We start from the raw sequence: 23,501 nt of genomic DNA, 5'->3' as shown, positions 1-23,501 counted from the left end.
AAACAACGGCTTACATTACTTTCACTTATTAACATTGGCTTTGTTATTGTTTCAGGAAATTACCTACCTGCAGCCAATTCTCGACGTTTTTGTGAAACCCTTTTCGATCAATATTGAAAGTGTGCCTTCAGATTTACATTTCGAACTAATTGATTTGCGAAGCGATGTGTTTTACAATACAAAAGGTTTGCTCCAATTCTACCAGAATTTGCCGAAGGAAGAATTTCTCAAGTTACACAGAGAAGTAGCGAAGATCATTTCTATGTTTGGTTCCACTTGTTTATGTGAAAGGTTTTTTTCTGTTTTGTCTTGTACAAAAACTAGATTGCGTGCGAGTATTTCTAATTGTAATTCAAAAAATTCTCTCAGAACTGCTGTCAGCCAATCTCTTGTTCCAGATCTTAGTAGCATAATTGCAAATAAAATAAAGAGCACATAGGAAGATACATTTGTGTTGAAACCAAATTTAAAATTGTTACCATTACAGTTATTATATAAATCTCTTTTGTACCGGTACACCAAACTAAGCTCTCCACCTAGTGTACATTAGTATTTGGCAATGACGAAGACAACAGGGTAAAAGCTTTGAAACAGGTCGAGACAGGCGGCGCGAGCGACACAAGCTAAGGAAGTGAGAGGCAGCGCCGTTGCGCAAAGCCGAGGAGTGGAGGGGTCTGCACCGTCGTCAACACAGCGCAGCCGTCTTCTGCACTCTGCACTGCGCGATGCACCGGTGCATGCACCGTGTGCGGCCCAGGTCTAGAAGATTAATAAGCTGGAAGAGAAGCTAAGCTTCCACATATAATGTTGATCTTTTTTGTGCGTGTTACACTTTAAGATACATCACACAAATGCGCCAGTAAAATTTTTAATAACGGCGTAAATCTCTGATCTTCTGGGCTCGAAATTCTTCCAAATGGTCGTCTTCGGAGAGTTGATTTTTAAATGAGGGTCAAACGCTTTGTGATTTAAGACATTCATCGTACATAGTTCATCTTGCGTAAAAGGAAATTTGGTTTGAATGTAACGCTTTTCAAACCACCATTTGCAATATTTCCTGCGACCTGTTAGAAATAGGTTCGTTTCAGCAATTGGAAGACAGCGCCAGATAATAGATGTCACCGTGCTTACGCAGCTACGATGACGCAGGAAGTCCATATGTTCGTACATGTAAAACATTAAAAGATCTTACATTATGTCATAAAAGAAACAAGACATCAGAGGATACTTAAAGAGCATCGCAATTTCGTGAACCATACTAAAATGCATAATTCAGCTTAAAATGCACATTCATATGTCCAGATTTGTATGTAAATTTTCTTGGAGTATCAGTGCTGTATTAACTCATGTTTGGTTCTTTATTACGGCATAATGCCATACGTGCACTTGAAATGCAGCGAACAGTTGAAACTAGCCAATAGTGTGAAATTAAACACTTCGTTAGAAATAAAGCAGAAAAGATTAATGAAACCCAAATCTCTCTAGCAAACCGACAAAAATAACTTCATTGTTCTGCAAGGCGATTAATGCTTGACTGTCAGGAAGGTGGAAATAAACTCCGAAACTAATAACATATTTTAGACTTCTGTAATTACACGAACGTATTTTAATTCATTAGATAACTCCCGGCCGCAAAAATTGGTTTGTTATCATTTAATCATTGCCTCCCCCCATGAACCATGGACCGTGCCGTTGATGGGGGAGGCTTGCGTGCCTCAACAATACAGATAGCCATACTGGAGGGGGTATCTGTTGAGAGGCCGGACAAACGTGTGGTTCCTGAAGAGGGGCAGCAGCCTTTTCAGTAGTTGCAGGAGCAACAGTCTGGATGATTGACTGATCTGGCCTTGTAACACTAACCAAAATGGCCTTGCTGTTCTGGTACTGCAAACGGCTGAAAGCAAGGGAAAACTACAGCCGTAATTTTTCCTGAGGGCATGCAGCTTTACTGTATGATTAAATGATGATGACGTCCTCTTGGGTAAAATATTTCGGAGGTAAAATAGTCCGCCATTCGGATTTCCGGGTGGGGACTACTCAAGAGGACAGCGTTATCAGGAGAAAGAAAACTGGCGTTCTACGGATTGGAGCGTGGAATGTCAGATCCCTTAATCGGGCAGGTAGGTTAGAAAATTTAAAAAGGGAAATGGATAGGTTAAAGGTAGATATAGCGGGAATTAGCGAAGTTCGGTGGCAAGAGGAACAAGACTTCTGATTAGGTAAATACAGGGTTATAAATACAAAATCAAATAAGAGTAATGCAGGAGTAGGTTTAATAATGAATAAAAATAATAGGAGTACGGGTAAGCTACTACAAACAGAATAGTGAATGCATTATTGTGGCCAAGATAGACATGAAGCCCACGCCTACTACAGTAGTACAAGTTTATATGCCAACTAGCTCTGCAGATGACGAAGAAATTGATGAAATGTATGATTAGATAAAGGAAATTATTCAGGTAGTGAAGGGAGACGAAAATTTAATAGTCATGGGTGACTGGAATTCAACAGTAGGAAAAGGGAGAGAAGGAAACATAGTAGGTGAATATGGATTGAGGCTAAGAAATGAAAGAGGAAGCGCAGAGCATAACTTAATCATAGTTAACACTTGGTTCAAGAATCATGAAAGAAGGTTGTATACATGGAAGAACCCTGGAGATACTAGAAGATATCAGACAGATTATACAATGGTAAGACAGAGATTTAGGAACCAGGTTTTAAATTGTAAAACATTTCTAGAGGCAGATGTGGACTCTCACCACAATCTATTGGTTATGAACTGTAGAAACTGCAAAAAGGTGGGAATTTAAGGAGATGGGACCTGGATAAACTGAAAGAACCAGAGGTTGTACAGGGTTTCAGGGAGAGCATAAGGGAACAATTGACAGGAATGGGGGAAAGAAATACAGTAGAAGAAGAATGGGTAGCTTTGAGGGATGAAATAGAGAAGGCAGCAGAGGATCAAATAGGTAAAAAGACGGGGGCTAGTAGAAACCCTTGGGCAACAGAAGAGATATTGAATTTAAATGATGAAAGGAGAGAATATAAAAATGTAGTAAATGAAGCAGGCAAAAAGGAATACAAACGTCTCAAAAATGAGATAAACAGGAAGTGCAAAATGGCTAAGCAGGGATGGCTAGAGGACAAATGTAAGGATGTAGAGGCTTACCTCACTAGGGGTAAGATAGATACTGCCTACAGGAAAATTAAAGAGACCTTTGGAGAAAAGAGAACCACTTGCATGAATATCAAGAGCTCAGATGGAAACCCAGTTCTAAGCAAAGAAGGGAAAGCAGAAAGGTGGAAGGAGTATATAGAGGGTCTATAGAAGGGCGATGTACTTGAAGACAATATTATGGAAATGGAAGAGGATGTAGATGAAGATGAAATGGGAGATATGATACTGCATGAAGAGTTTGACAGAGCACTGAAAGACCTGAGTCGAAACAAGGCTCCCGGAGTAGACAACATTCCATTAGAACAACTGACAGCCTTGGGAGAGCCAGTCCTGACAGAACTCTACCATCTGGTGAGCAAGATGTATGAGACAGGCGAAATACCCTCAGACTTCAAGAAGAATATAATAATTCCAATCCCAAAGAAAGCAGGTGTTGACAGATGTGAAACTTACCGAACTATCAGTCACAGCTGCAAAATACTAACGCGAATTCTTTACAGACGAATGGAAAAACTGATAGAAGCCGACCTCGGGGAAGGTAAGTTTGGATTCCGTAGAAATGTTGGAACACGTGAAGCAATACTGACCCTACGACTTATCTTAGAAGAAAGCATTTGCAGACTTAGAGAAAGCTTTTGACAATGTTGACTGGAATACTCTATTTCAAATTCTGAAGGCGGCAGGGGTAAAATGCAGGGAGCGAAAGGCTATTTACAATTTGTACAGAAAACAGATGGCAGTTATAATAGTTGAGGGGTATGAAAGGGAAGCAGTGGTTGGGAAGGGAGTGAGACAAGGTTGTAGCCTATCCTCGATGTTATTCAATCTGTATATTGAGCAAGCACTAAAGGAGAAGTTTGGAGTAGGTATTAAAATCCATGGAGAAGAAATAAAAACTTTGAGGTTCGCCGATGACATTGTAATTCTGTGAGAGACAGCAAAGGACTTGGTAGAGCAGTTGAACGGAATGGACAATGTCTTGAAAGGAGGGTATAAGATGAACATCAACATAAGCAAAACAAGGATAATGGAATGTAGTCGAATTAAGTTGGGCAATGCTGAGGGAATTAGATTAGGAAATGAGACACTTAAAGTAGTAAAGGAGTCTTGCTATTTGGGGAGCAAAATAACTAATGATGGTCAAAGTAGAGAGGATATAAAATGTAGACTGGCAATGGCAAGGAAAGTGTTTCTGAAGAAGAAAAATTTGTTAACATCGAGTATAGATTTAAATGTCAGGAAGTTGTTTCTGAAAGTATTTGTATGGAGTGTAGCCATGTATGGAAGTGAAATGTGGATGATAAATAGTTTGGACAAGAAGAGAATAGAAGCTTTCGAAATGTGGTGCTACTGAAGAATGCTGAGGATTAGATGGGTAGATCACATAACTAATGAGGAGGTATTGAATAGAATTAGGGAGAAGAGGTGCTTGTGGCACAACTTGACTAAAAGAAGGGATCGGGTGGTAGGACATGTTCTGAGACATCGAGGGATCACCAATTTAGAATTGGAGGGCAGCGTGGAGGGTAAAAATCGAAGAGGGAGACCAAGAGATGAATACACTAAGCAGATTCAGAAGGATGTAGGCTGCAGTAGGTACTGGGAGATGAAGAAGCTTGCACAGGATAGAGTAACATGGAGAGCTGCATCAAACCAGTCTCAGGACTGGAGACCACAACAACAACAACAACAACAACAACAACAACAACAATCATTTAACATGAGAGCAATAAACGAAGAGGAAACAACAAAATCACTGAACGTGAACACAGGTCACTTGGAGACAACCCATCTCCCCACCACAACTCAGACTGCTCTGGGCATCAGCGCCAGATTTACTATATTTCCGAACCGGGGTGATATTAAGTAGTGGCGCCCAGCAATAGTTCTGTAACCAGAAGCGAAAGAAGGTACAACTCATACGTGACTCAACTGCACATGTGCAAGTGCCCGCCCGCAACTGCTCAAACGAATCTAATTTGAACAGGTTGTCACATCACACTTATCGGAGGCAATTTGTTGTTATGATGCACTGTAGTCTTCCTAAAGCCTTTGACACACTTTGCTGTTGGCAGACGCTTGTATGAGCACTGTGTTTTGTTGTTGTATACGGCGCATTTCCTTTCCCCCGTTCACGTTTTGTTGCTGCAGCATTATCTGCAATAGCGGGGTACAGTAATATCCTTTGTTAGAGTATTGGTTCTTACCAGTCAAAATCACAAAAATTTAACTGAAAACTAAAACAATGAAAAATTCCCGGAATTCTTTACAATTCCCGGAATTCTTTACAATTCTCGGGTTTTTCCCGGTTTTCTCCCAGATGAAAAAATTCCCGGGTTTTTCCCGGTTTTCTCCCAGATGAAAAAATTCCCAGGTTTTTCCCAGATCTCCTGGTTGTCCCGGGCCGTATACACCCTGATTAAAACTTATCAATCCTTCGAACGGTAAAGGTTTTATATAGCGGCGCGGAGTGTCCCAGCACTTTAGGAAATGAAGCCCCCCGTCCCCACGAAAAAAGTGTTTTAGGAAGAGCTATGATGTGCAGCAACATGTACACTGCATTTCTGGTATTCTGAAAGCACGAATTCCACCAAACACAGGGCATTAGTTTCTGAAGCAGTGATATCAAGATAGTGATCCATTTTTGTCAGCCAATAACAGCTCACATCACATGATCTCGCCACAGCTCATGTCACATGATCTCGCCAGCCAATGACAGCTGATATTCAGAACATAGGACATGTGATGTGGTCAGGCAATAGCAACCTCACTGTTAAGTAACACAAACACACAAATAGAAAAAAAATAATGATTTAAATTAATATACATCGAGTATAGCTACAAGAAAAGATAAGCTTTCACATGTAATATCAATTTTTTTATTGTGTGTGTTTCCCGTTAAGACATATCAAATACAAATGAGCCAGTAAAATTTTAAATAACAACATAAATGTCTGGCCTTCTGGGGGGGAAAATTTTGCTGACTGCTGCTCTGGTTGTTCCTCAATGTGTTAAGTTTTGAATGAAAGTCAAATGCTTTGTGACTTAAGAAGTTCATCACACGTTCTCACATGCAATACGATTCATCTTGCATAAAAGGAAATTTATTTTGAAAGAAAAGCCCCCAAAAACACCATTTATGCTAGAAATTAAACAGCTGTGACACCACGTCGAAAGCAGTTTGTAGTTATGAAGTACTGCAAATTCTTCGTCTTAAAGCCATTGACACATTTTGCTGTCGGCAGACAATTGTGTGTCCACTGTCTTTTGTTGTTGTAAATGGAGCATTTTCTTCACAACTTAAGTTATATTTTGCTGTTTTATACTCGTTTATGTTGTACTACTTCAGCATTATTCTTCACTAAAAATTACAAAAATTTAACTGAAAACAAAAACAATGAAAAATTCCTGGAATTCTAAAAAATCCTGGGTCTTTTCCGGATTTCTCAGTTGTCCCAGGGCATATACACCCTGAAGTAAGCTTTCAGACAAAAGGGCCTTAATCAGAATAAGACAACATACACACATACTCATGCAAATGCAACTCTTACACACATGACCACAGTCTCAGGCTGCCGAGGCCAAACTGCAAGCAGCAGTGTATGTTCGGAAAAGCTATCTGGGAGATGGGGGAAAGGAGGCTGGGGCAGGGAGGGATAGCAGGGTAGGGGTGAGGGACGGTAAAGTTCTGTTTGTGGGAGCATACAGACATGAGGTGGAGAGAGGGTAGGGCAGCTACATGCATTCAGCAGACTAGAAAGAGGGCGGAGGAGGGTGGGGGTGAAGAGGAGAAGAAAAAGGACTATGGGTGTGTTGGTGGAAAACAGGGCTCTGTAGCACTGGAGTGGGAACAGGGAAGGGGTCAGGTGGGTGTACATCAATGACTAATGGAGGTTGAGACCAGGAGAGTTACAGAAAAACAGGATACACTGCATGGAGTGCTCCCACCTGTGCAATTCAGAAAAGATAGTGCTTGTGCTGGTAGGAAGGATCCAGATGGCAAAGACTGTGAAGAAGCCCTTAAAATGAAGAATGTTGTGTTGGGTACCATGCTCAGCAATTGGGTGACCCAGCTGTTTCTTGGCCACAGTTTGTCGTGCTTGTGATCGGACTAGAGTACATAGTGATGGGAGGAACCGGTCTTACATGTAGGTCCATTAGGGGTCTGAGCCATGAGGCAAGGGATCGGGAGCAGGGGTTGTGTAGTGATAGACGACGATGTTTTGCAGTTTCGGTGGATGGTGGAATATCACTGTGGGATACTGGGTAGGACACTCCTCATCTCATGGCACTACAAGAGGTAGTTGAAATCCTGGTGGATAATGTGATTTCGCTGCTCCAGACATGGGTGGTACTGAGACATGAGGGAAATGCTCCTGCGGCCGAACAAAGGGACTTTGGAATATATATGTGTGTGTGTGTGTGTGTGTGTGTGTGTGTGTGTGTGTGTGTGTGTGTGTGTGGGGAGGGGGGGGGGGGGGGAGATAAGGTGTGGGAGATCTGTTTCTATACAAGGTAGGGAGGGTAATTATGGTCTGCAAAGTCTCTAGTGAGACCCTTGGTATATTTCTACAAGGACTGCTTGTCATTACAGATGAAATGACCACGGGTGGCAAGGCTATAAAGAAGTGTATGTCTTGGATTGCAATGGGGGGCAGCTGTCAAAGTGGAGATATTGCTGTTGGTTGGCAGTTTTGATGTGGATGCAGCTGTCACTGAGGTGGAGGTCAACACCGGGGGAAGGTGGCTTGTTGGGTTGAGGAGGACCAGATGAGACAAATTGTGGAGAAGGTGTGGAGGTGCTGGAGGAATGTGGATAGGATGTTCTCAACCTCTATTCAGATCACAAAGACATCATTAGTGATACTGTACCAAGTGGCTGGTTTGGGATTCTGGGTGGTTAGCAAGGATTCCTCTAGACGGCCAATGAATAGGTTGGCACAGGATGGTATCATGCGGGTGTCCACTGCCGCATCCTGGATTTGTTTGTAGGTTATGCCTTCAAAGAACAAGCACTGGTGGGTCAGAATAAAGTTGGTCATGGTGACTGGGAAGGAAGTTGTATGTTTGGAATCCATCGGATGTTGGGAAAGATAGCGGTTAACAGCAGCAAGGTCACAGGTATTAGGGATGTTAGTGTAAAGGGAGGTGGCTTAAACAGTTATGAGCAGGGCACCATGTGGTAAAGGTACAGGAATTATGGAGAGTCGGTGGAGTAAATTGTGGGATCTTCAATGTAGGAGGGTAGGTTGTGGGTAATAGGCTGAAGGTGTTGGTCTATGAGAAAAGAGATTCTCTCAGTGGGAGCACAGTAACTGGCCACAATGGGATATCCTAGGTGGTTGGGTTCATGGACTTTAGGAATCAGGTAGAAGTGTGGGGAGTAATATGAATGAGGAGTGAGATGGACTCGGGGGAGAGGGCCTGGGAAGGACCTAAAACAATTTGAGGAGATGATAAATTTTTCTCAAGAAGCCTATTTTTCTTTAAAAAAAAAATTTGGAAAAAAAAAAGCGGGTCATCTTATATTCAGGTAAATATGGTATATGTTCAATATCACCCAACAGTGGTATTTGGTATGGGTTCCACAAACTTGAGCAATATTCTTGAATGTGATGCATGAGTGATTTGTAAGATATTTATTGTGTAGACAGATTACATTTTCCCAGTATTCTACCAACAAACTGATGTCTAGCACCTACTTTACCCTTGACAGAGTATATTTGATATTCCATTTCATATCCCTGAACAGTATTACAACCAGGTATTTGCAGGAGTTGGCCAACTCCAACTATGGCTAGTGGTATTACAGTCTAGGATACTACATTTTTACATTTTGTGAAGTGCATAATTTTATATTTCTGAACATTCAAACAAAGCAAGTTGCCAATCTTTGTACCACTTTGAAATCTTATCAAATTCTGACTGAATATTCGGGCAGCTTCTTTCAGACAGTACTTCACTATGGATAAGTCCATCATCTGCAAAAAGGCTCAGGTTACTATTAGTATTGTGCACAAGGTCATTAATATACAATATGAGCAGCAAGGGTCCGAACACACTTCCCTGGGGCACACCCGAAGTTACTTCTACATCTGTTATTGACTCTCCATTTAAGATAACATACTGCATCCTCAGTATGAAAAAATCCTCAATCCAGCCATAAATTTCACTTGATGCTCCATATGATCACACTTTTGGCCATAAGCACAAATACAGTACTGAGTAAATGCTTTTAGGAAATCAAGAAATGGTGCATCTACTTGACTTCCTTGATCCAAAGCTTTCTGTCTGTCATGTGAAGAAAGTGTGAGTAGGGTTTTACATGACTGATGTTTTTGGAATCCATGCAGATTGGCATAGAGACCATTTTGTTCAAGAGATCTCATTATGTTTGAGCCCAGTGTTTGTACTAAGTTTCTACAACAAATGGACGTCAAGGAAGTTTTGGGATCATTTCAACTATCCTTTTTATAAACAGGTGTGACCTGTGCTTTCTTCCAACTACTGGGGATGGTTTTTTGTTCGAGGGAACTAAAACACGTAAAGGTTAGAAGAGGGGCTAACACAGCTGCAAATTTAGTACAGAATCTGCAGAATCTACTGATAACAGAATTTATTTCTACTGCCACTTTCAGTGCACTTGCGGAAACAAAGAAACAAATATTGGTCAATATTTCTATGTATAACAATGACAGACTTGCAAATGCCCATGAAGTCGATCGAATTATTAATAATACAAACACTTTTAATCATGTTTAAATCTCTTTTACATTCTTCAACCAGTACTGAAAAATCTATAAGGATAAAACATACCAATATGATAGCAAAATGTTTCTTGTTACTTTCTGGGAAACTATTTTCATGGCATCACCTTTGCACTTACAGAACAGCTGTAATATACTCTACTATGCAACATCCAAGATAAACTGTGAAATATTTATGACATATCATATTAAAGCTGATTACTTAATTAACTCATTCGATGGATGCCACACCAAGCTCCAAATTAGAACTGATGTGGTTGTGTATAATACTTCTTAAGACTTCAATGCAAAAAGGAAACACCTAGACATAAAAAAGCCATTTTATTCAATTAAATGTAAAACCAGTACAGTAGTAACATATTCCTGTGGAACTTAAATGAACTGATTTTAACCATAGTTCATCTCTCCTCTTCTGGGTTGTCTCATACTCTACTGCTCCCTAATTTTAGCTGTAGTTCATCTCTCACATTCAGGTTTGGTTCATGCTCCTATTCTAAGGCTACTTGTTTTTTGGCTCAATCTGGCATATTTTACTGTTATGTTATCACATTTTAAATTACATTATAGACACATGATACATGGATGTTTATTGTAAGCTCTTATAAGGAAAGCACCTATGACAAAAAAACACTGGCAAGTTCTCACAACGGGACTAACAATACGGTTCTTATTTGTATACGAGGTGTGATTGTAAAGTTTTAAGAATGGATCCACTACTGTTTACTGGTTTGGCGGGCAGGTACACGGAGGGTGGGGAGTGAGTTCATTGCCTTGTCCTTGAACGCTCTCCGACAGGAAACTGCATTTCCTTTATTCAGTTTGTTGTGGCAGCTGGCTGAGTACAGGTCTGTTAGGGCTTGTTGCCAGATTCTGTCTGTGTGAAAATGGACATAAAAACGGAGCAACAAGTTTGTGTGAAATTTAGTTTTTAAAACCGAGAAATCAGCTTCTGAGACTTACAAATTCTTAACAACAGCTTTTGGAGGTAATTGTATGAGTCAGTCAAATGTTTTTGTCTGGTTCAACACATTTAAAAATGGCCGTGAATCATTTGAAGATGAACCACAGCCCGACCATCCTTCCACCTCAAAAACGAATGAAAATGTTGTGAAAGTTCGCGACTTAGTGTGCTCTGATCGTCTACGTCTACGTGATTTCTCTACTATTCACACCAAAGCGCCTGGCAGAGGGTTCAACGAACCACCTTCATGCTGTCTCTCTACCGTTCCACTCTCGAACGGCACACGGGAAAAATGAGCACTTAAATTTTTCCGTGCAAGCCCTGATTTGTCTTATTTTATCGTGATGATCATTTCTCCCTATGTAGGTGGGTGCCAACAGAATGTTTTCGCAATCGGAGGAGAAAACTGGTGATTGAAATTTCATGAGAAGATCCTGTCGCAACAAAAAACGCCTTTGTTTTAATGATTGCCACTCCAATTCACGTATCACTTCTGTGACATATTTCCCCTATTTCACGATAATACAAACCGAGCTGCCCTTCTTTGTACTTTTTCGATGTCATCCGTCAGTCCCACCTGATGTGGATCCCACACCGCACAGCAGTACTCCAGAATAGGGCAGACAAGTGTGGTGTAAGCAATCTCTTCAGTAGACCTGTTGCACCTTCTCAGTGTTCTGCCAATGAACTGCAGTATTTGATTGGCTCTACCCACAACATTATCTATGTGATCATTCCAATTTAGGTTATTTGTAATTGTAATCCCTAAGTATTTAGTTGAATTTACAGCCCTGAGATTTGTGTGACTTATCGCGTAATCGAAATTTAGCTGATTTCTTTTAGTACTATGTGAATAACATGGCACTTTTCTTTATTCAGGGTCAATTGCCACTTTTCGAACCATACAGATATCTTATCTAAATCATTTTGCAAGTCGTTTCAATCATCTGAAGACTTTACAAGACCGTAAATGACAGCCTCATCTGCAAACAATCTAAGACAGCTACTCAGATTGTCTCCTATGTCGTTAATATAGATCAGGAACAATAGAGGGCCTATAACACTTCCTTGGGAAACACCGGATATTACTTCTGTTTTACTCGATGACTTTCAATCCATTACTACGAACTGTGACCTTTCTGACGGGGAATCATGAATCCAGTCGCACAACTGAGGCGATACTCTGTAGGCACACAGTTTGATTAGAAGACGTTTGTGAGGAACGGTGTCGAAAGTCTTCTGGAAATCTAAAAATATGGAATCAATTTGACATCCCCTGTCGATAGCACTTATTACTTCATGAGTGTAAAGAGCTAGTTGTGTTTCACAAGAACAATATTTTCTGAATCCGTGCTGACTATATGTCAATAAATCGTTTTCTTCAAGGTACTTCATAATGTTCGAATACAGTATATGTTCTAAAAACCTACTGCAAAGTGATATAGGCCTGTAATTCAGCAAATTACTCCTACTTCCCTTTTCGGGTATTGGTGTGACTTGAACAATTTTCCAGTCCTTAGGTACATATCTTTCTGTGAGCAAGTGGTTGTATATAATTGCTAAATATGGAGCTATTTTATCAGCATACTCTGAGAGGAACCTGACTGGTATACAATCTGGACCGGAGGCCTTGCCTTTATTAAGTGATTTAAGCTGCTTTGTTACACCGAGGATATCTACTTCTATGTTTCTCATCTTGGCAGTTGTTCTTGATTGGAATTCAGGAATATTTACTTCGTCTTCTTTGGTGAAGAAGTTTCGGAAAACCGTGTTTAATAACTCTGCTTTAGTGGCACTGTCATCAGTGACTTCACAGTTGTTATCGCGCAGTGAAGGTATTGATTGTCTCTTGCCACTGGTGTGCTTTATGTATGACCAGAATCTCTTTGGGTTTTCTGCCAGATTTCAAGACAGAATTTCGTTGTGGAAATTATTAAAAGCATCTCGCATTGAAGTACGCGCCATATTTCGAACTTCTGTAAAACTTTGCCAATCGTGAGGATTTTGCATTCTTTTAAATTTGGCATGCTTTTTTCGTTGCTTCTGCAACAACGATCTGACCCGTTTTGTGTACCATGGGGGATCAGTATCATCACTTATTAATTTATGTGGTATATATCTCTCAATTGCTGTTGATACTATCTCTTTGAAAACATTCCACAACTTTTCTACACTTACATGATCAGATCGGAAGGAGTGAAGACTGTCTCTTAAAAAGGTGTTAAGAGCACTTTTATCAGCTTTTTTAAATAGATATACTTTGCGTAGACTTATAATTAGTGAGATGGCTGATGAACTTAATTTAAGTTTGTATGCAGTTCAGTCACTTTTAACTGAAGATCTGAACATGCGTCGAGTGTCCGGAAAATTCATTCCGAAAGTGTTGTCAAGTGACCAGAGACAATACAGACTTGAAGTGTGTCAAGATCTGATTAATCGGACTAAACATGACCTAGATTTGTTAAATAGGGTAATTACAGGTGACAAATTGTGGGTATATGGATATGATCCTGGAACGAAAGCACAGTCTTCACAGTGGAAGACTCCAGGTTCACCATGACCGAAAAAAGCACAGCAAAGTCGGTCAAAGGCGAAGACAATGTTGGTGATTTTTTTCGATTCTACCGGTATTGTGCATCATGAATTTACCCCTGAAGGACAGGCGATTAACCAGGAATACTACAAATGTGTTCTTGAGCGTGTGTGTGAAAAGGTGCGGAAGAAGAGGCCTGCATTGTGAAAAGACAGTAGTTGGATGCTACACTGTGGCAATGCTCCGGCTCATTATGCCTTCTCCATTGTTGAATTTTTGACCAAATTCAAAATTCCTGTACTTCCACAACTGCCATACTCCCCTGATTTGGCCCCTGCGGACTTCTACCTATTTCCTAAACTGAAATTTTCACCGAAAGGGAAGTGATTTCACTCGATTGAAGAGATCCAGGCAAATACGGAGAGCGTCCTTAACATGCTTCAGGGAAAAAATTTCCAGGAATGTTTCCAAAAGTGAAAAACACCGTTGGAGTCGGTGTTTTCAGTCAGAAGGACACTATTTTGAAGGAGATGCATCACAGTAGCATGTAAGTGCCACCATTGTACAATTACAAGCCCATTCTTAAAACTTTCCAGTCACACCTAGTATAATGTTAAGTTAGGTAATCTTTTGGATAACTTCCAGCAAGTGTGACAGATACAAAAGGAGTGTTCTTTCCCTTTTTTATGATAGGATATAGTGGCGATTTAATACACAAAAAATTATAGATCATTTAAAATCTGAAAATTCCATTGCTTTGACACACACGTCACGCACTAGTACATGAAGTATCACAAGTTACTATTCCCTGAAAGTTTCTATGACTGTGTCATGAGAAATATTTGTTTTTGAAAAAGGAACTTGATGAGAATAAATGCAAACAATCAAACTCACAGAAAACCGAGCTGTTATAAATGCCGAAAACATGCAGCTTATTAATGATACAGCTACTTGTAAAGAGTCAGTCAGAAACAGCAACTTAACATTATTAAACTCTGAATTACACTAGTCAACACTCATAAGGAATCCATAGTGTTCAATTATGCCAATAATTTTGTCTTACAGTCTGTGAAATTTTAATATCAAATCCTTAAAAGGGAAGTTACTTCACCAAATTACCAGCTTCACACATTTGCAAGCAATGAAAAAAAGTCTTTTCTGTACTGTTAATTGTAGTTCTAAGTTACTCACAGGAAGCATATACCCACAAACTGTAGAAAAATACAGAAATAAATAATTTCTACTTCTGCCTACCTAATAATCTCACCATATTCATCAAATTTAACTTTTTCCTCAAAGAAGGGAAACATGGGGTGCTGCTTCTTGCTGCTCTTGAAAAACCCTGTCTGTACTTTCGTTTCTTGCTTGACAAGTAAGTCATGCCGGCCTCTTCCAACTGCAGTCATGTCCATTTCATCCTCAGATTCACTACTCATGTCAACATCTTCACTGTGAATGTAATAAATTTACATGTCATATTAGTGAACACATGATTAAATTTTAGCAACATACAAATGGCAGCTAATATATTTTTTAAATCAAATTTTGATTATTGTAATTTGCCTTTCTTTTTCTTTTTTTTTTAGGATGAGTTACTAATTAATAATTTACTTAAAGTACTGTATCCAAATACTTTAAAACTACAAGCAAATAAACTTAATATGCTTTGTAAAGACTAAAAGCAGGCACGTTGCACCAATACATGCACTACTCACAATCAATAATTAATGCAAGTTTATTTCAGACACCAACCATTTCCTCCACTCATTCTTTACGATTCCTGCTTCTTTATTGCCCAGCACCCTGCTCGTCACAATTGACCGCTACTCTATACACACAATAATCCTCAATGCCCACGGCCTTGCGCCTACTGAACTCTACCTTTCCCAATGTTCAACTGACTCCAAACTTACAAGCTCCTTCCTCGTCACCATGACCAACTACTGTACATTCTCACTCTAATTACTTCTGCTCTGAAGACATCACCTACAAATAAATTCATGGGACAACAGGCACCCACATAGCATCACCCAACACCAACCTGCTTAAGGGCTATGTAGAGGATCCTATGAAATCTTCATGGTCTGGACCAAGGGTGAGGACAACATATCAACCTTTTCCCCCCATTGCATCACTTGGTCCCCCCCCTCCCCCCCCCCCCCTGGAACACACTGGCGTCAACCTCCACTTCAAGGATGGCTCCTTCAATTCAATACCTCTGTCCACGTCAAACCTTCCAACCACCAACAATGTCTCCACTTTGAAAATGCCTCCTGCTCCACACCCCTTCCATATGGTCTAGCCACCCACGATTGTTGCATCTGTAGTAATGAATGATCTCTCTCCAAATACGCTAAGGGTCACACTGAAGCCTTCACAAACCAAAGTTGCCCTCCTCATGTTGCCCCAGAAACACGTTTCTAGTGTTTTGTCTCCCCAGTCACTTACTTCATGTAGCCATTGTCTGGCCACAAAGGAGCAACCCCCACCCCATCGTTGTGGCCCAGTACCATCTGGTACTGGAGAAACCAAATCGCGTTTTCTGCCAGGGTTCCAACTACCTCTCGTGGTGTCCAGCAATGAGAAATATCATCCTCAACCCTCTCACAGGGGTATTCCACTGTCCATCTAACCTGTGCAATACTCTTGTCAATCCCCATTCCATTGCCACTCCCAAATCCTAGTCCAGTAGCTAATATCTCTGCAACAGACTTAGATACAACCCCTGTCCCATATGTTCTCCCACAACCACCTACTCCAGTTCCGTCACAGGCATCTCCTATCACATCAAGGGCTGGGCTACCTGTGAAAGCAGTCATGTTATCTAGCAACTTAACTCCAATCACTATGCAGCATTCTATGTGATCATGCCCACTAACAAGCAATCTGTCTCCATGAATTGCTGCCACCATACAGAAGGATCACCCAATTTCTGTGGGTGCCACCAAACATAGTGTGCTTGTTTTCAACAACTGCTTCACAAACTTGTGCCATCTGGAGGGTCTTCCCACTGACATAAGTTTTTCAGAATGATGTAGGTGGAAACACTCCCTGCAACACTTTCTTCATTATCATATCCCCCTCAACCTTAACCTTTGCTACTCCCTATCATCCACCTGCCTATCTCTTTCCCTGCTTCCACTTCAGCCCTACACATCTTCTATCTCACCAGTGCACCTGCACAGTCCTTTCCCCAGCAAAGCTCCCAATACCCCCACCCCCTCCCTGCCCTGCAAGCACAGTCTCCAGATACTGCATCTAACAGTCCACTATCCCATCCCCAACTTGTCCCTGCAAGCTCCTACAGTCAGCACTACCATGCTACCCCACTCATACACTGCTATTCCCTCCTCCCCCATCTCTTTATTATCTCCACCAACCACCCGAGTAAAGACCGCTGCTCACCTCAGATACAGTCAGGCCTTAATGCCTGCAAATGACAGTGGCCGTGTATGTGTGTCGTTTTTAATACTAGAAATTCCTCAATGGAGCAATACGTAAAATATGGGAAAGGCAACCACTCACCTATATCATATCAATGCATGAAGCACAGTAATTCACATTCACATTAGCTCATTTTTCAACAACAGTACACACATTCAAACACGCAACTACGCAGACACCCAAATGCACATTCCCGTGGTCATGGCAAGACTTAGTATTGATACTCAATTTGATTACTGAAACCAGTTGTCTGAGCTGACGGAGCAGGTGGGGAAGGGATAGGGAAGGGCACAAGGAGGGAGAAATGGGAAGAGGCAGGCCTTTGGACAGATAAATTAGTGGCTTCACAAAAAGCTGAAAAATTAAACAGGATACAACAATAGCTGTAGGGGGAGGGTGGAGCGGGGTGACGCGCGCGTGCGTGTGTGTGTGTGTGTGTGTGTGTGTGTGTGTGTGTGTGTGTGTTTCATCAATGATTATGTTTTGCTCACAGAAATTGAATCACTGAGCAGATTTCTTCGCAAGAACAGTTTTCCAAGTGGATCGCCATTAGTGTTTACCTACAACTGGTACTGTAGGTGATAAAGTGGCTGAAACTCTGCACAGTTGCCAACTGTATGTATCAGCATTGCTGGACACTACAAATTTCTCTATATTAGATAAAACTCTGGGAATATCAGCCTTGTAACCATAGTTTCTGATCACCCCTCTTATAATGGCAACATATAGTATCTTGTTGCAGAGCATGCTCTACAGCCTTCATTGGTTATTGATCATATCTCTTAAGTGGCTTCACAAGAACTGAAAAATCATTTATGCTACATATCTCCTATTCTGACACCTTGGCCATCTTCAATCCTAATTAGTCTTCTGAATCAAAAATGAAAATGTTCAATGCATGTATTCGTTATGCAGAACCAAAGACGGAAATATTAAAATGATTCAAAAGTAGAAAGCATTCAAATCTTAAAAATCACTGATGTAGGAATCATTCAAATCTCAGAATGATAGGATTTAAGAATTTGTTTCTAATGAAATAACGATATTTTCCACTTGATATGGTTTGAGTGACAAGTTCCTTGAGACAGGTTTTTTGCAGCAACATGAAAATGAAGATTTTGTCAATACTTGTGAAATACAGTATAAATTTTTTTTATGGAGTGGGTGTTTGAGCCCAAGTAAGACACGATATGCACAGTGGCAAGTATGATGTAGTGTGTGTGCAGCATCAATCAATAATCATTTTTATGTTCTTTTTTATTTCTGTTTAATTTTTTCACAGATCCATTGTGCGCAAACCAAACAGGATTGGAGAGTGAGGAGAAAGCAACAGCCAATGCCTAGATTAACAAATACATTGGAAATGTACCTCTGTTGCTAGAAAACAATGATTCTGAGGCCAAAGAATACTCATGTTGCAGCTCAGGCACAATTCGTTAATACCAGCGTCTACTTATTGGTGAATGAAAGGGTCTAAAAAAATGTAATTAGATCGCCTCAGTTCCTGCTTGAAGCTGATTTGATGCAGATGTTTATGCTTGCTCTGGTAATGTACAAAGATTGTGAATATAGCACTTCCACTTTTTTCCCTGATTCTGGTCTGAGTGACACAGGCCAAGAAAATGACTGGCTGAGGTGCTGAGATCTGTAAGGGCTTACAGCACACCACCATCAATTTTGAGATTGTATTGTGTATGCATGCTCCTACCCTCTTACGGTGAACCAGCTTTATCTATATCTGCAGTCCCGCAATGAAAAGATGTCTCATGGGTTTTTCTCAGATATGCATTATATGGGCCCAAAGCACAAAATAATTTTGTTGCTCTGTGCCGCTCAATTCTTATCTAGGGTTGACAACATAATTTAGTGTCTTCATTGTGTAAATAGTAGTAATACTTCATAATCAGACGCACATCGGAAATTTTATCTGATCCTCAAGGCACAGAATGTGCTTTGTGAAAATGATAATAATGAGGACCATGAAGTGTTGGAATAGGTCATAATTGTGCAGTTAGTATCTATTGTTCATATACTGATTCTAGTTTCACATTAATTGAAAAAAAAAGAAAAACACTACTGTCACTAGCACATGTATGGAAATTTGTGATTTACACTTACAATAAATATGACCTTAAATATTAATCAATATTTCATAACAAAAAGTGGGTACATTATTTTTCCATAGCAAGTACAGGATATTGAAACTTGATTAAAAAGCATACGAGACTACTGATAGTCTGTTTATAAATTTGATCTTCATTATAAATTTAATCTTCATAAATATCTATTTCCCTCAAAACTTTGTTTCTGTGCTTTGAGCCAATATGGTTATCAGAACCTCAATTGTTTGGCATGTATAAGCATTACAAATTTTTGTATAATTAGTGAGAATGTAGATATTTTATTTTTGTTAGGGATTTATAAGCAACTATACCTTAGAGTAGGAGCATTTAGAATGCACTATAAATTAACAGGAATGCTCCATAAAAACACGGGAGAGCTGCCGGATATCAGTAACTTCCTGCCACGATATTTCGGCGCAGAGTCATCTGGCCATCTTCTGGTGAATGCCACTGTAGTAGTACTGGCGAGTACGCGCTGAGCTCCGCTATTTAAAGCCTTCTGAGGTGACATTGCACATGCGCTGCTCAGCGTGCGCGTTCATAACGGCTCCGTGCGCTGCGCCTCGCGCCCTCCACTGCGAAAGCCTGGCATATCAGTGTCAGGTCGATTTCCATCTTTATGCAGATAACTACGTCGACTACGAAGTTTCTCTATAACAGGATTCCAAGCAGAGTTCAGCTGATAACCGCTATCTCGATTGATGAGAGTCTCGTTGTCAGACAATCTTGTTTCCACAGATTCATTGATAATCGAGCTCCAGAAGTTTGATGTATTGGCCAAAATTTTTGTGTCATTGTAATTCATGGAATGGTCTGTGGAAATACAATGTTCGGCGATTGCGGACTTGGTGGGTTGGAGAAGGCGAGTATGCCGTTGGTGTTCCACAATGCGTTCCTGCACAGTTCGTGTTGTCTGCCATATATATGATTTGCCGCATTCACACGGAATTTTGTAAACACCTGGTTTACGCAGGCCCAGGTCGTCTTTAACGGATCCCACCAGTGATGAAATTTTGGAAGGAGGGTGAAAGATGACTCTCACTTGATACTTTTTCAATATTCTGCCTATCTGTGAAGAAATATTCCCAATAAATGGTAGATAAACAGTCGACCTGAAGCCCTCTTCCTCTTCCTTGTTCCGTTGTTTGTAGGTCTTCATCATTCTGTTCACTTGCCTAGGTGAAAAGCCATTCTTCAAAAATACTTTTTGCAGGTGTTCCAGTTCCGCTTGAAGACTGTCGGCATCAGAGATAGTATGGGCACAGTGGACCAAGGTTTTGAGAATGCCCATTGTTTGTGCTGGATGGTGGCAACTAGTAGCTTGTAGATACAGGTCTGTATGAGTGGGCTTTCTGTACACCGAGTAACCAAGTGTGCCATCACTCTTCCGTCGCACCAAGACCAGGGGTGCACCAATGAAGAATAACATCTCGCCCATGGAGAGGATAGCCCTCCGTAACTTACGAGCAGATGTGGATACAAAAGTCTTAAAATCTGACAAAGGAAACGCTACTGTCCTCATACCAAGGGATGACTATATTAATAAGATCAATGTTTTATTATGTGATTCAACATATCGCAAAATCGATAAGGATCCCACGAGTCGAGTAGTGCGAAAAACAGCAGAACTTTTATCAAATAGTTCTCTACTGAAGGAGGTCATCAAAAGACTGAAACCAAACAGTTTAGTTCCACCTAGGCTATATGGGCTGCCTAAGATCCACAAGGAAAATGTGCCATTACGTCCAATTGTGAGTAACAGTGGAGCAGCCACCTACGACCTAGCAAAATTCTTGGCATCTTTGCTCAAACCAATGATAGGCATAAAGAATTCTGGTGATTTTATCAGTCGACTTCAGTCACTACAACTGCAAAGTAGTGATTTATTGGTCAGTTTTGATGTGGTTTCACTGTTCACAAAGGTGCCTCTGGTGGACTCACTACACCTAATTGGCAATATGTTTGGTGCAGACATTACAGCGTTGTTTGAGCACACCCTCTCCTCTACATATTTTATATTTAATAACGAATTTTACGAACAATCTGGTGGTGTCGCCATGGGGAGTCCTTTGTCTCCCCTGGTGGCCAATCTTTTTATGGAGGATTTTGAGGAGAGAGCGCTCGACTCTGCCACTTTTAAACCGACAGTATTTTGGCGGTACGTTGACGACACTTTTATAGTGTGGCCTCATGGTCTGGACCGTCTCCAAGAATTTTTACGTCACATGAACTCCATACATGAAAACATAAAGTTTACCATGGAGACAGAGAGAGATGGTTGTCTGCCATTTTTAGACGTCTTGGTGCAACGGAAGAGTGATGGCACACTTGCTCACTCGGTGTACAGAAAGCCCACTCATACAGACCTGTATCTACAAGCTACTAGTTGCCACCATCCAGCACAAACAATGGGCATTCTCAAAACCTTGGTCCACCGTGCCCATACTATCTCTGACGCCGACAGTCTTCAAGCGGAACTAGAACACCTGCAAAAAGTGTTTTTGAAGAATGGTTTTTCACCTAGGCAAGTGAACAGAGTGATGAAGACCTACAAATGACGGAACAAGGAAGAGGAAGAGGGCTTCAGGTCGACTGTTTATCTACCATTTATTGGGAATATTTCTTCACAGATAGGCAGAATATTGAAAAAGTATCAAGTGAGAGTCATCTTTCGCCCTCCTTCCAAAATTTCATCACTGGTGGCATCCGTTAAAGACGACCTGGGCCTGCGTAAACCTGGTGTTTACAAAATTCCGTGTGAATGCGGCGAATCATATATAGGGCAAGCAACGCGAACTGTGCAGGAACACATTGTGGAACACCAATGGCATACTCGCCTTCTTCAACCCACCGAGTCCACAATCGCCGAACATTGTATTTCCACAGACCATTCCATGAATTACGACACAAAAATTTTGGCCCATACATCAAACTTTCGGAGCTCAATTATCAATGAATCTGTGGAAATAAGATTGTCTGACAACGAGACTCTCATCAATCGAGATAGCGGTTATCAGCTGAACTCTGCTTGGAATCCTGTTATAGAGAAACTTCTTAGTCGACGTAGTTATCTGCATAAAGATGGAAATCAACCTGATACCGATACGCCAGGCTTTCGCAGTGGAGGGCGCGAGGCGCAGCGCACGGAACCGATATGAACACGCACGCTAAGCAGCGCATGCGCAATGTCACCTCAGAAGGCTTTAAATAGTGGAGCTCAGCGCGTACTCGCCAGTACTACTACAGTGGCACTCACCTGAAGATGGCCAGAAGACTCTGTGCCGAAATAATGTGGCAGGAAGTTACTGATATCCGGCAGTTCTCCCGTGTTTTTATGGAACAATCAGTACGCCGGGAAAGCTTTAAACATCACAACAGGAATGCTCAGTAAAATTACTTGTGCATTACTGAATTACAAATTCTAAAAATGTTCTTTATTCTCTTGAAAAGGAAGCAGTAAGGAATTCTACACTGAGATAACTCCTTTTAATTTAGCTTCTGCTAAAGTCACTGTTATCTCAAGTTTAGGCCAAAATTAATGTGCATCTGAGAAACTATCACAGAAAGTACTGATTTCTCATACTTAATTCTCTTAGTTACTACACGAAAAGCTTGCATATTTCAAGTCGTTAGTTGTGTTGAAGGTCCCTAAACTACAGTCTTCAGCCTTCAACTGACAGAAAATTAAAGTCTTAAGTTAAAGTATGTGATCCCAAGAAATAAGTTATCAAATTTACAGCTCGACTGAAAACGGCCAAATAGAACAGTTTCTTCGTTTGTACACACACACACACACACACACACACACACACACACACACACAGTGAGGGAAGGAAGGAAGAGAGAGAGAGAGAGAGAGAGAGAGAGAGAGAGAGAGAGAGAGAGAGAGAGAGAGAATAAAAATTAATGGTTTTAGAGAACATTGCGCTGAGTCAGTGACAGCAATTAATAACTTTATTACAAAAGAGAGACACTGACTAAGCTGGTGTAACAACTAACCACTGAAACAGTTAAAAACCTGAGTTGCATGGGTTGTGCTCACTGCACATAACAAATCAGACGACTTTATATACCACAGTACAACAGTTTTACGTGCAGCACGGTGCTAAAACAGTAGTTATTTTTAAGAAAGCATTTGAATTTTATGTGCAACACCATAGAGACAATACTAATATTATCACTGGGGTTGTGCAAACAGCAACTGTTGTATTTGCAACTGACTGTCTGTCTGTGGGTGTTGGTTTCCGCAGAAGTTTCTCAAAAAATGTATTGTTGTTTTTGGGGTATACGGGCAATCAATGGCAAAGTTACCAGTGTCCTTACAAATATTAAAAGAAATGAATATGGTTAGAAAGGTTAAAAACTTCAGCACACTCACTCATTCACATGCATTGATCCACAAGCACCCCATATCACATGCTGTAATAAAAAGGAGAAATAGTAAGAGATACTACGACCAAACAGAAGGAATATGACAGAGGAGGCAAAACAAGGG

General features: G+C 40.7%; 1 protein-coding gene across 1 annotated transcript in view; it reads right to left on the bottom strand.

The window, feature by feature from the left end:
- LOC124783347 (probable cleavage and polyadenylation specificity factor subunit 2) overlaps nt 1-23,501 on the bottom strand; it is a 174,496-nt gene that overhangs the window by 36,912 nt on the left and 114,083 nt on the right. Inside the window, exon 10 of the mRNA XM_047254014.1 lies at nt 14,694-14,888. Within this exon, the coding sequence (XP_047109970.1) occupies nt 14,694-14,888 (195 nt within the window). The remainder of the gene's footprint in view (nt 1-14,693; nt 14,889-23,501) is intronic.

Source organism: Schistocerca piceifrons, chromosome 1 (genome assembly GCF_021461385.2).
Source record: "Schistocerca piceifrons isolate TAMUIC-IGC-003096 chromosome 1, iqSchPice1.1, whole genome shotgun sequence".
Taxonomy (NCBI): Eukaryota; Metazoa; Arthropoda; class Insecta; order Orthoptera; family Acrididae; genus Schistocerca; species Schistocerca piceifrons.
The sequence above is the reverse complement of the archived record's forward strand: the minus strand, read 5'-3'. Positions and strand labels throughout refer to the sequence as shown.